Here is a 12,703-nt window from a genome sequence, read left to right as displayed (position 1 = left end):
TGCTTACTCATCCAGCTTGGTCTATAACTCTTGCCTATGAATTTTTTCCCCTTTCTTGGGATGCAGGCTTCAGATAGTTCCTGCAACTTTGACTTGAAGTAATTCCAAACCTCCTCTGCCTTTAGATCCATGAGTTCTTCAGTCCAGTCCACTTCCCCAACTAATTCCTTAATTTTTTTAAATTAGCCCTTTTGATGTCAAAGACCTAGTCAAAGATCTATTTTTGTTTCTCCTTCCATTTAGTTTGAACTGAATTAGCTCATGGTCGCTAGAACCAAGGTTGTCCCCTACAACCAGTTCTTCTATGAGGTCCTCACTACTCACTAATACCAAATCTAAAATGGCATCCCCTCTTGTTGGTTCAGTAACTATTTGGTGAAGGAATCCGTCAGTTATCACATTCAGGAAAATCTGGGCCCTATTATTACTACTAGCACTTGTCTTCCAGTCTATATCTGGGAAGTTAAAGTCTCGCATAATCACACAGTTCCCAGTATGTATAGTGTTGCTGGTCTACCAAAGTAAACCCCTGGTGAATGGCTTTTCTCCAGCTCAGCTGTTAATGGGAAGAAGGATCAGATCTAATTTACCCATTACTGATAATTTACTGCAATCTCAGAACAATGCCATCTCTCGGAAGGCAAAAGAAAATAAGAAGTGGAAGCAGAAATATTTTGATAGAAGGGCCCGTGATCTCCTGTCTCATAACCCAGGTGACAGAGTGTGCCTGAGGAATCACATTTCTAATACTTGGGCCAAAAGGGTACCATTAAAGAACAGCTGCATCCACGGTCTTACGTGGTCCAGACAGAGGAAGGGGACACATTTAGACGTAATCGAGAGGATTTACAAGTTATCCCAGAGAGTTCCAACACTGTGAAAGTTGAGGTAGATTCCAGCATATCTCCTGACTGAGCTGGTATCAACAACACATGGTGAAGAAACTGTCAGGGAAAAAGAGAACAACACAGACTCGAATGAAGGACTGGTGCTGAGAAGATGTGATTGGGTGATCAAACATCCAGAAAGACATATAGAGACTTGATAGAATATGTGAGGAAAGTGGGGGTAAAGACTCACTTGAGAGTGATGTACTAGTAACCTCTCCTCTCTAGGTAGTTGACACATTGAGTTTATGGAATTGTATAATGCATGTGTTATTAGATAGTTGTTATGAGTTATTAGATGTTAGTGCATGCATCATTAGATAGATTTTTTAAAATATGTATCTAAGGGTTAAATTGTTTTCCATAGGAGGGAAGCTGTAGAGATATGCTTGTAGAAGATTGTGATTTAGAGATGCTCCCTAGCATGGGACAGTGTTGTGTGAATTGGGAGATGTGTCCCACATAGCTGCTCCCAGCTGTATTCCTCTGAGTCACTCCGTCTGTGTTATTAAAGTTCTATTCCTTCCTCATTCAATAGTTTGTTCTTAAGGAACCCTCAAGATCATTACAGAAACAAAAAGGCCCACCACACTTTACAAGACCCTCTGCCTTCATCCTACAGATCTGGTAAGTCTATGTGTGCTGCTATGAAGCTTACAAAGTCTGCAGGCCATTTATTCAGTGCTGATCATCATGAACCCATGGTAGCTCATTCAAGGATCAAAGGCCAACAGCTGCACTCAAGGTACTTATCTGCCTTGTAAGTCTCACAACTGAAATAACTCTGAATCAATTTCAGTCATTAAATCGGAAGGCTGAAATATCAGAGAAATCATTAAGGCTGGAATTTTCAAAGGGGCCTAGGAGAGTTAAGTGCCCAGTTCTTGCTGACTTGTCTTAGGAAGGCCTAAGGCCAGCATTGTAGAAAGGAAGTCTACTGCAATCTTAATTATAGTGGCCACTTCTGCTCTCTCTATAACGTAATAATCCTTGATTTCCAGTATCTGTCATTTCTACAGCCAGCCAAACGTGAATCTTTAGGAGAAAGATGTGGTGTCGTGTAATTATCATGGCCAATGGTAGGTAGAGGTAGCAGTTTGCAGAAAATGAAAGTCTAAGAGTTGGGCACTTAAGGGCCTATTTTTAAAATCCCCAATTTAAGGGCCAGATTCTGCCAAGGTGTTTAGGCTCCTAACTTCCACTGATAGCAAAGGAAGCGAGAAACTGAAATAGGATCTGGGCCTAAATTACCACACCTGCTTGGAGCCCTCCCTAGCATCCCAGGGAGCGGAACGAAAGCTCTCGCCCCAAGTCCCTCGCACCCAAGACTTTCCAACTCAGAAATCCTTGCATAGCAAACGTCTAGCCAATGTGTTTGTATGTGGGAGGACATCTGTGGAAGTTTCGTTGTGTAGAAGCTGTTCTGGGCATTACAACAAAACTTTGGGTATAGAAGCCCTTTGCATAGAAACCTCCACCATGGAACTCTATCAGGTAGGACAATTTCTCCATGAGAATTTCCTCCCACACCAATTTCTCTGAGAGGGCCTAACAGGTCCTGTGCTTGCAGAATGTGAGGAAGTAAGCAGAGTTGTTGCTGCCTGCGAGAGAAAAGGAACCATCATTTCCTCCTAGGATCTCTCGCCAGGGAGTGACTCACCAGCGCTTCCATTCCTTAAGTATCCCAGCTAGTGAAGAGCAGCCCTGTCAATGCCATGTCCCAGATCTCCTGGGAGGTGACAAGCCGCCCCCGCTAATTCTGCTTCAATGCTTTTGTGGATTTGATACAAGGGAAATTCCCTAAGAGTTGTCTTTATTCTTTCCTATGCATTTTCCCAGACAGTTACTGCTTTAAAACAGTGTTAGAAAGAAGTACAATGAACACTCGGAAATGTCTATATAAATAAATCAACTCCCTTAAAAATAAAATAAGGGAATTTCCAGACAACAACCATTGTTAAGACAGCAAGACAGTGGCCAAGACTGACAAAAAGAAAAAGAAAAAGGCAGTAACTAGAAAACGAAACATGAAATTCACAAACATGATTGAATGGCTGGAGTTAGTTCATTATTTCACCTTTGGCCCTGCTCATCACCCAGCCCGTGGGACACAAGGATGTTAAAGTGCTGCTGACTGACTAGCAAGATCAATATCATATTGTCTGTGTTTACATCAATTCTTTCCCCCTCTCTGAGGAAGATCTCACGGCACAGGGCAGTGAGCGGGTTCCCTGGACGTGTGCAGTAAATGTGAGCAGCACAGAGGACAGATTGGAGCTGTCTCTGCATGGATGTGTGAGGCTGAGGGGCCTTCCCTCCATTCAGGCCTGCTCAGAGCTCAGCCGCAATGTGTCTCAGGAGCAGAGCCAGGCTAGCAGAATCACTAAGCTCTGTGTGGTGCATGCTGCACTTGCTAAAGAGTGGTGGAGCTGCCGCATCAGCCAGAATTCCTCTCTGCAAACCCTGCAGTGGGGGATGCCCACAGCCCATGTGCCCCTTCAAGGCACAAGGCAGTCCTACAAGAGGTGCATGCGTCGCTCCCCTCCTGCATGTGAAGGTGCTGTTGGTGACAGATGGGGATATGGGCTTGCTGCTGCATCCAGTCTGTGTAAGGAAAGCATCATAAATGTGGTGATGTTAAGTTGTTTGGCCAGTAGAGGGCAGTGGGGGATTCTGGTGTCTTTAGAGCCCACCAAGGGAGGTGGGTAGAGGCTAAGTCTGTGGCTGTACGTAGCAAACTGGCTGGGATTGGCTTGGCCCAGTCCTCAAAGATATTTAGGTACCTGACTCCTTTTGAAATCAGGGGAAGCTCTGAGCCTAAATACCTTTGAGGATCTGGGCTTTGGCCACTGACTAGATGGTGCGAGAAGACAGTGACACTGAGGGCTCTCCTGGAAATCAAAGTGCAGTCAAGATGGGTCCCAGGCAGATGTACACAGTGGATGGGGAACCGGAGGCAGAGTTAAGGAAGGAACCATGTTTTCCCACGGAGGGACCAAAACTAGCTGGTCTGGGCTGATCATTGCTCTGAATCTGGGCTGGCAGTAGAAGGCTAGTGCTGCATGCGATTCCCAGAGCCCAGGTACCTGCAGCACAGAGAGGAGGAGGTGGGTATGTGCATGTGCCTGGGCATCCAGAGGATGCAGACTCAGGTGAGAGCTGCAGAAAGAGGAAGAGGAGGTTGGAATGGCACAACCATGACAGTGGAGGAGATGGGGGCATGAGTGAACTCCCCTGTCTCCTCTCAGAAAGCCTAAAACAAGCAGTGAGGGTCTCCGGGGCATGTGGCCCAGGTGCATCGCCTGCACTGGATCCACATGGGGCAAGCGCCCCATCTCTCCCTTCTAGAGGCACAGCCTGAACCTTGAGAGAAAGTGAGAGACCAGTCACTGCTGGATCTGCAATATCTGCAGGGGGAGGTGGATATAACGCAGCAGCTGGGGCAGCGTCCTCCCAGCCCCGGGAGCTTTTTCAGATCTATCCAGGCCAGCCCACCTACAAGTGCACCAGGGCAGGAGTTTCTCTCTGGATGGAGTGGTGGGGAAGGCAGCTGGAGAATGAGGGGAGGGACTTACTGTGAAAATGAACACAGCCCACTGGATGGGAGGTTTGGAAGTCGTGGGGATAGGCAGGAATCCAGCCGCCATGGGCCAGGGAGAAAATGAAGATCATCGAGGTAAATAGATAATGTTTCTTTTCTTGTCTGTATATAACTAGAGAACAAGGAAGAAGCAGCACAGCCAGTTTGTATTCACCCTGTGTAGGAAGGCTCTGTGGCCTTTCCTGGAGTCTGGACCTGAGGAAGGGCCGCAGCGACCTGGCTGGACTGAAACAGGCCCAGCAGACAAGTCTGCCCAGCAACAGAAAGGCTGGGTTGTGATAGGGCCGGCATGCCAGTCTGCTTGGCAACCAAAAGGCTGGGCCGTGATAGAACCGCCCAACCAGCAACAGCAGGGTGGAGTCCCTTCAGGAAGGGGCAGTATAAAAGACAGGCCCCAGAGCTCAGTAAGGAGACTGCTGTCAGAGGCAGATGTGGAGGAATGGAGCCGAGCCGACACCAGGGACATTCGCCTCCCAGAGCAGAGACCCCAACCATTCCCCAATCCTGCCTCAGGGCCTGGAGAGTGGGTAGGGCCCTTGGGCAGCTGGACCAGGCCACAGTGACTGGACCGAGCTACCAGAACCCTGGGACTACACCGAGACCCCTGAGCAACCTGAATGGGAGATATCCCCCAAGGCCGGACGGGACCTCGAGGGAGCTGCCTGACACCGAGCCCCCAGAGACGGGACAGGACCTGGATGAGCTGCCTGAGGCCGAGCCATCCCATGGGCCCTGTGACCTGAAGGAGCTACCCCTCACAGAGGAGCTCCCCGCCTTGCCACCTGTGGACGAGGAGGGACTGGCAGGCCTACCCCGGACTGAGTATCCCAGTGACCCCAAGGACCTTGAGGAGACAGGTACCTGGGGATACGGGGAGGAAGTGGCCCAGGGACAGCCATAGCTGTGGCTGAGACAGGGGCCAAACCCTGTTGGCGTGTTGTGGTGGGAGCCCCGCCGACTCAGTGGCAACGCCTTTGCCACTGCTAGGGCCCTGGGCTGGGACGCAGTGGAGACGGGTGGGCCTGCGTCCTCCCCCCCCCCCTCCCCTCCCTTCCCTAGCCATCCCAGGAGAGCCTACGCCTCCATACCACTGCAGATAGCGGACCCACTGCTTGTTTGCTCTGCCTAAGGGCAATTGACTGCTTGCTCGCCCGCCCTGCCAAGGGCCGGGGCGATAGACTACTGGACAGTCGCCCTCCCTGAGGGTCCGGACTACGATGTATACGGAGATGCTGTTCCCCATTTAGGAAGGCGCTGTGGCCTTCCCCGGAGTCTGGACCCGAGGTAGGGCTGCAGCGGTCTGGCCAGATCTTAGCCATTTGACAGTTCTGAGGCATTGATTAGAGGCTGCCTTCCCTTTGGCGGCACGTGCTATAACAGTGGTCGGTAGTGGAATCCTGTGCGTATATGCAGGGATTCAGTTAGTATCAGGGAAGAAACTGCCTGGTCCCTAGCAGTACCTGTATGCCCTACAATCTAGGTGAGTTATGTCTTGCTCAGATAGTAGGCATGGTCCTGTTCAAATTGCTAACAGCCCTAGACACTGTAACCTGACTTCCCCAGGAGTGGCTGGGGCTCAGAACAATGCAGGTAGGCTGATGGACTGGTTGGTGAAAACTGGAGGCTGCTTTTGATAGGAATTTGGGGTGTAGGCATTAACCCCCTTGTCCTTGTGGGGCACCATGTGGGCTAGGTGATCCTGCAGTGCCTATATATCAGACAGCAGCAATTCTGTCTGCAGTGAGAGATGGAGCAAGAGATCTCCTGGCAATGGCTCAAGGAGGGAGAGGGGCCTCCATTAATTTGGGGAGTGTCACATTTACATCCCAGGATCCAGGTGGTTCTGGAGCAGGAGGAAAAAAATGAAATCAGACCATTAAGCATCCTGTAAGTGAGACGACATGGCAGAAGATTGAAATCCTACCCTGAGCATGAGGCCCAATTGCTTGGGGTGAAGCAGATATTCCTGAATGAAGATCTGATGGAAAACCTCCTCCATCTCATAGAGCAGAGAGTTCAGTGGGTAACCTCAGCTCAGGCTGTCAACCAGCTAGCATCCAGGCTCAGACTCAGGGACCTCTGATTGGGTGTAGACTGCTGATTGGGTGATTGGCTTCACCTCTGGGGCAGTGTAACACGAGGTCCTTTCTGGCCCCACGGTTGTGGCCCTTCTTCGGGCCCCAGCTCGGAGGAAGGCCACTGCACCTTCCTAAAAAGGGGAATGTTCGCTGCGGATATGAGTCTGGTGTCCCAGCCCTTGGCAGGGTGGGCAAGCAAGCAGGGTTTTCGAGTCAGGAGTGCAGGAGACGGTACTCACTCTCTGGGTGGCAAGGATAAGGGGGATGGGAGAGGGATGCAGGCCCACCCAACTCCACTGCGTCCCAGCCCAGGGCCCTAACAGTGGCAAAGGCATGCCACTAAGTCAATGGGGCTCCTGCCGCAACACGCCGACGGGGCTTGCCTTTGTCTCAGCCACAGTTATGGCTGCCCCTGGGCTACTTCCTCCCCGTATCCCCAGGTACCTGCATCTGTGGGTTCCTCGGAGTCACTGGGGTAGACCGCCCGCGGCAGGCTCGCCAGTCCCTCAATGTCCACAGGCGGCAAGGCAGGAAGCTCCTCGGCGAGGGGCAGCTCCTCCAGGTCCCAGGGCTCGGGGGATGGCTCGGCCTCCGGCAGCTCCTCTAGGTCCTGTCCTGTCTCGGGGAATGGCTTGGCCTCGGGCAGCTCCTCTAGGTCAGGTCCGGCCTCGGGGGGGGGTCTCCCAGCCCTCTGCCTCAGGGGACTCAGTCCAATCACTATGGCCTATGGGCTTGGCCCAATCCAGGGGGCCTGTAGGCCTTGGCTAGTCTAGGGGCTCGGGGGCCCTACCCAACCCTTAGCGGTTGGTCACTTGGGCTGCTCCCGGGGTCTTTGCCCCAGGAGGCGCTCGCTTGTGTCAGCGGCCCGGCCTGGTTCGGGCTTCAGCTGTAGCCGGCGGGGCCGCATGTCTCCCTCCGGCGGCAGCTTCCTCCTCTCTGAGCTGTGGGGCCTGCTTTTTGTATCCTCAGCCCTGGCTGAGACTCTGCCCCTCTGGTGCTGGATTGGTCAGCCAGCAGGCCCTATCGCGAGCCGGCCTCCCGGTTGCCGGGCAGACTGGGCTGCCGGCCCTTTCTCTGTCTGGACCTGCATGGAGGAAGGCCACTGCACCTTCCTACAGGCAGGAAATACAGCAGATTAAGCAGCAGGAACTATAAAGCTGGGTTAAAGAGCAGCACTTTGACTCTGTCCTGCCTGGCCCATGCCAGAACCCTGGGAATGGAAGGAATCCAAGGAAAGCCTGGAGAAGCAACAGGCTCCAGGCCTAGAGGAGTGAATGCACTGCAGACCCTGGGCTCATTGAGCAGAACTGGCATGGTATTTGGCATGGTACTGTGTGGCAGACATGGCCGCCTGGCAGGCTCTCATGCTGGCTGCTGACTGCTCCAGGGACCATTCATGATGGGCAGCTTCTTGCCAAAGTTATTCTCTGGCCCTGGAAGAGGGAGCACTGTGGGTGCAACATGATCAACATGCCAGCCCCAAAGCGTGGTGGCCGTCTGAGCCAGAGGTCCCAGATAGGCCACACCCTGCTGGCTGCTCTAGCAAAAGGCAGCAGTATTGTCCACTAACTGCTGGAACCAGATGCTCTTCAGGCAAGGCAGGGCTGGCTGGCAGGCTTGACAGACTGTTCCCAATTCCAAGATATTAGGTGAAGTTTGGGCTCCTGGGCCCAGAGGCTTTGGATTGTGGCCTGACGTTGGTGACCTAGTCTAGCCCTGAAATATTGTTGCCAGCACAGCAGATGGTAGAGATGAGTTGATGGGGCAGCTTTGCAAGCATGTTCCCCATTGACCTTCAGAGATCACAGCTTTAACCTCATTCTTAGCCTGTCCAGATAATAGCAGAGCCCCAAAGCCATATTTTTAGCGAGCATGGCTTGATAGTTTGAAGTCTACATTTGCAAAGTGTTTCTGAGTATGTCCTCCTGCCTAGATCTCCGCACATTGGTTCTCTATCCCTTAGTCTGGCCCTCCCCATCTGGCCTCATCTTGACCTCTCCTGAGCTGCAGAAACACCTAGGGAACTGGAGACTGAATGAGTACGGAGTATTTAAGATCCAATGAAAGCAATCAGCAACCTTAGTTGTGGGGGGATTGGAGGCTGGAGGCTGCATTAGATAGCTCCAAATTACCCTTGCGAAATGGCAGAAGCTGTCTCCCATGCTGCTATGTCTGAAGAAAGTCTACAAGAGAGTGGGGTGACCCCAGATCCAGGGCTTCAGCCAGGGTCTCAGAGCACTGGAAAGCAACTGACAGTCTGATGGGATGGCTGATGGCTTATTTAGAAATATAAGACCACCAGAGCTGCCTGTTTCATACTCCAGGTGTGAAACACAATCGGTATGCACTGAAAGAAGCCAGCAGCAAACCCACAAAGCATAATGGCTAAAAAAAATGGCACAGCACTAATGAAAAATTACCCACCCCCCAGAGCAGCACCCCCATCCTTGAGCTAAAGAGATGAGTCTAGCAGCATGTCCTGATGTTCAACAGAGTGCGGCCAGCAGGGATCTGGGGGGGAAATGGTTCCCAAAGGAAAGGGTCCTTACTGAGAAAATCCTGTGCCGTAGTCCCCTGGAAGTGAGCAGGCAGTGGTGAGACCTCTGGAGCAGGGCACTGGTGGTCTCTGGCAGTCTAAGCTTTCCCAGCCAATGAGAACTGAGGAGAAGACAGATGTTGGGAAGACACTGATACGCGTCTTGTAAAAGGAGATGGCAGGGAGCTCCCCAGCCCTTCTGGCACAGCAGCGGCTGCCTCCCAAGGTCTCGGATGACTGGGTCCACAGAATTCAATAGGGACAAGTGGTAAGGTGGATTCATCCCCAGAGGGACTCATGAACCAGAGGGATACCAAGGTGGACCTGCAGATGGGCTTACGCGAGCTGAGACAGGTAGGTAGACCATACAGGCAAATGATCTTGGGGTGAACCTCAGGCACCATCCCAGAAGGCAGTGAGGTCAAGTCAATAGCCACAGGACTGACCCCTCAGGATGTGATATGGGGGGATATGAACAAGGGAAGCAGTGAAAGGTTCCCGGCTCAGAGCCATAGAGGACAATAACAAAACCTATAGAAACTATGACTTGGGCAGGAACCCAGATCTGTGTCTGGGATCTCAGCCAAAGCAGCAGATGATGCCAGTAACCGATGTCCTAGACTGACCTTGCCAATGCTCAGGCTCCCTTAGTCAAAGTACTGAGCACCAGCGGAGAGAGTTTGATGCATCTAGGGCTAAAAGGCCTCTCACCAAGGCGACTAAGCCCAGAGCAGCCAGCACCAGACCGCTCCACACCAGTGCAGCAGAGACTCTCCGGTCTGCGGCTCCAGGGGCAGGTCCCCATCATTCTGGGCATCAAAGCTGGCATAGCACCATGCAGTCAAGGTGTGTGACTCATGACTTAGTTTCTCCTTCTTCCTCAGCTTGGATGGAGGGAGAAACATGGTGCCAGGAACCAGTTCTGGGAAGCTTCATTAGGCCTGGTCCATGGACTCTTCCTCTAAGTCAGCTAGTGCTGAGGGTGGAGCCAGCCTCTTCCCACTCTGGTTGCTGACTTTTGGGAACATGACAAAGAGGCCAGAGAGTTCCTTGCAGGCTTGTCAGACTGACTCTCAGACCTGATGCCTCGTGTGTGGGACAACATCATCCAGGGCTGGCTACTGCATCCAACCCCGGCACAGAACCACCTGGCTGCCTGTTCCTGACTCAGCGAGCTAGGGCCCAGGTGTCGACTCCTCTGCACAGTCAGACCAGGAAGAGATGCCCATGGGGCCATGATGGTAGCTGGAGCTCAGGGCAACTCTTTGAAGCTCTGTGTGTGCATTAGGCACAAAGAGCTCTGTGGGGAACGTGCCCCTCCGCCAGGCAGAAAAGAAACCGATTGGGCTCTTCTGCCATGGCCCTGATGCCATCACAGAAGGGACATGGCTTGAGGCCAGAGGACTTGGCCTCACTTAGAAAGGAAAGGCCTGAGAACATGAAGAAAACTCAGCATCCTGGGAAAAAATGGCCCAATGGTCCAAAAAGTCTAAAAAGCTTGTCCCAACTCTAACTCTCCTCAGCTACATGGGAGGCTCCAGAAGCATTTGCCTAACACAGCTCCCACTGGACTCACTGCAGAGTTAGACCAGGGAAGCCCTGTTGAAAATCCCACTCTACAATTAAAACATCTGCTCTTTCCCCAAAGGGGGCAGCAGTGCACACCACTGAGCTCCTGCTCACTGCTTGCTGCCACTCTGCGGAAGACGCTGGGTGACACTGGGGGCTTGGATCCTGAGCTCCTCAGTGATGCCATGGGAGGGGCTGGTGCAGCCTCTGGTGCAGGCTGCCCTCCAGAAGGTTCGAGGGTGCATGCACTAGAGCACAGACCCATGCTGGCAGTGCTCAAGGAAGGAGGAATAGCTGCCCTCTCCTAGCCTGCCTGTAAGGGCGGGGCCATGGGCATCAGTGATGGGTGCTGGCCTGTGTAGGCTGGGAGACACAAGCACATGGAAATGCTAACAGATGATCACATAGAGTACCCAGTTCCAAGGGTCAGCACTAGCAATGGGGCATTTCATCCGTGGGCTGGTTCCTCACTGGGGAGGAGGTTCAGGGGCTCTCTTTGCCAGAATGAAGTTTAATATTAAACACTCCATTAACCACCAGTGATATGGGCTGTGCATGGCCCCAGGAGATGCTGTCACAGCCACCCCATGCAGGGTGCCCCATGCTCCCGGAGCACACACTTGGCCTTTCCCCTGCCCCTCCCAGAAAAGGGGACATTTCCTCCCATCAGTATCTGTAGACAAGGAAGGAGCTCACAGCCCCTGGGCCTTGCTCTGGGGAAGTAGACAGATTCACAGCCCCAAGGCCTGGGCGATTTCTGTCTCAAGGAGCTGAAGCCCATCTCATTAATGGGCTGAGGTCTGTGGGGTCTTTGCAGTTCCTTTCCCTGAGGCTTGGCACTGAGGGAGCTGCCCTCGGAGAGCCCTTTTAGCATGTGGTTACATTGGAGTGGGGGGATCTGCTCCCTGTCTCCAGAATCCCCGTCTCCAGGAATCTGAGTAATGACTTGCAGCGAACGGCTTTGGTGGCTTGTCCTGCACTGCGCCTTCTCTGCTGCTCCAGCCCTCAGCATTGCACCACATCTGTGGATCCGGGGACTCCCTGTCCTGGGCTATTCAGCAGCACCAAACACTTAAAGGCTTTGGATGCACTACAAGAACTCTGCTATCTGCCCGAGCTTTCTGACCCCCCTCGTTAGCTCACTAACTCTCAAGCACGATTCCCTGAAGAGCTGCTGCTTGGGGAGCCCCGGGCGGATTTTGAGACCCTGCACTGGAGAGAAAAGAGTGGAAAAGACCCTACCTGTTGCCCCATGGCCTCCTCTCCACTTTGTTTCTTGTTGGCATCCTCGTTCCCAGCTGCAGCTGCTCGGGGTCCTTGCACACCTGGGCTTCCTTTAATTGGCGGCGTTTCTTTAGCTGCCCCTTTCACAGTCGCCTGCTGTGGGTCATTGTGTGGCTCACCCCACTTCACCCCCTCCTGCAAGGCTTCAGGGGCTCCACCCCCCTGCTCTCCTGGGGCCTGAAGCCCTTCACCCTTCCTTTGGTCACTTCCATTCCCTGAGGCAATGTCTTGGGGGTCAGCATCCTGCAGTGAAGCTGCCTTAACAAATCCCTTCCCCTCTGGTCCAGTTGTGGGAGCATCCGACATGGCTGGTGCATTGGGAGGAGCCTCCCCTTGGGCGGGGGCATTTAAAGAACCTTCTTGGCCTAGTCCATTGGAACAAGCATCTGTCTGGATGGTTCCATTTTGCAGACCCTCCTGATGGAGCTGTTCATTGCTGTGGGCCACCGAGTCTCGGGCACCAGGTTCCTTGCTGCCCTCAGGAAGGGACTCATCCTGCGGCTCTGGGAAAATGGGCTTCTTCTCAATGTGAGTAACATGAAACCTACCAGGGCAAAACAGTCAAGTCACAAGTGGTGACAGGTCCCTCCCACAATCCCACCTAGCCCTTCTGCACGCCAGTGCCCACCTCCAGCCTCCAACCCCTCATTCCCACCCTATCTCTCTGCCGGTCCCCATCAGCAGTGTCCGACCCCTCATTCCTATCCTATCGCTGTGCCAATGTCAACCTTCAGCCTCCAACTTCTCA

General features: G+C 52.8%; 1 protein-coding gene across 2 annotated transcripts in view; it reads right to left on the bottom strand.

Moving 5' to 3' along the window:
* Window positions 1-12,703, bottom strand: part of RELL2 (RELT like 2) — a 40,510-nt gene that overhangs the window by 14,923 nt on the left and 12,884 nt on the right. For both annotated transcript variants that reach the window (XM_067566957.1, XM_067566956.1), the window contains exon 6: window positions 11,914-12,499. In XM_067566957.1, the coding sequence (XP_067423058.1) occupies window positions 11,914-12,499 (586 nt within the window). The remainder of the gene's footprint in view (window positions 1-11,913; window positions 12,500-12,703) is intronic.

Source organism: Emydura macquarii, unplaced genomic scaffold (assembly GCF_026122565.2).
Source record: "Emydura macquarii macquarii isolate MOO-44397 ecotype Brisbane River unplaced genomic scaffold, CSIRO-AGI_Emac_v2 contig_2768, whole genome shotgun sequence".
NCBI lineage: Eukaryota > Metazoa > Chordata > Testudines > Chelidae > Emydura > Emydura macquarii.
This window is presented reverse-complemented; position numbering and strand designations above follow the sequence as displayed.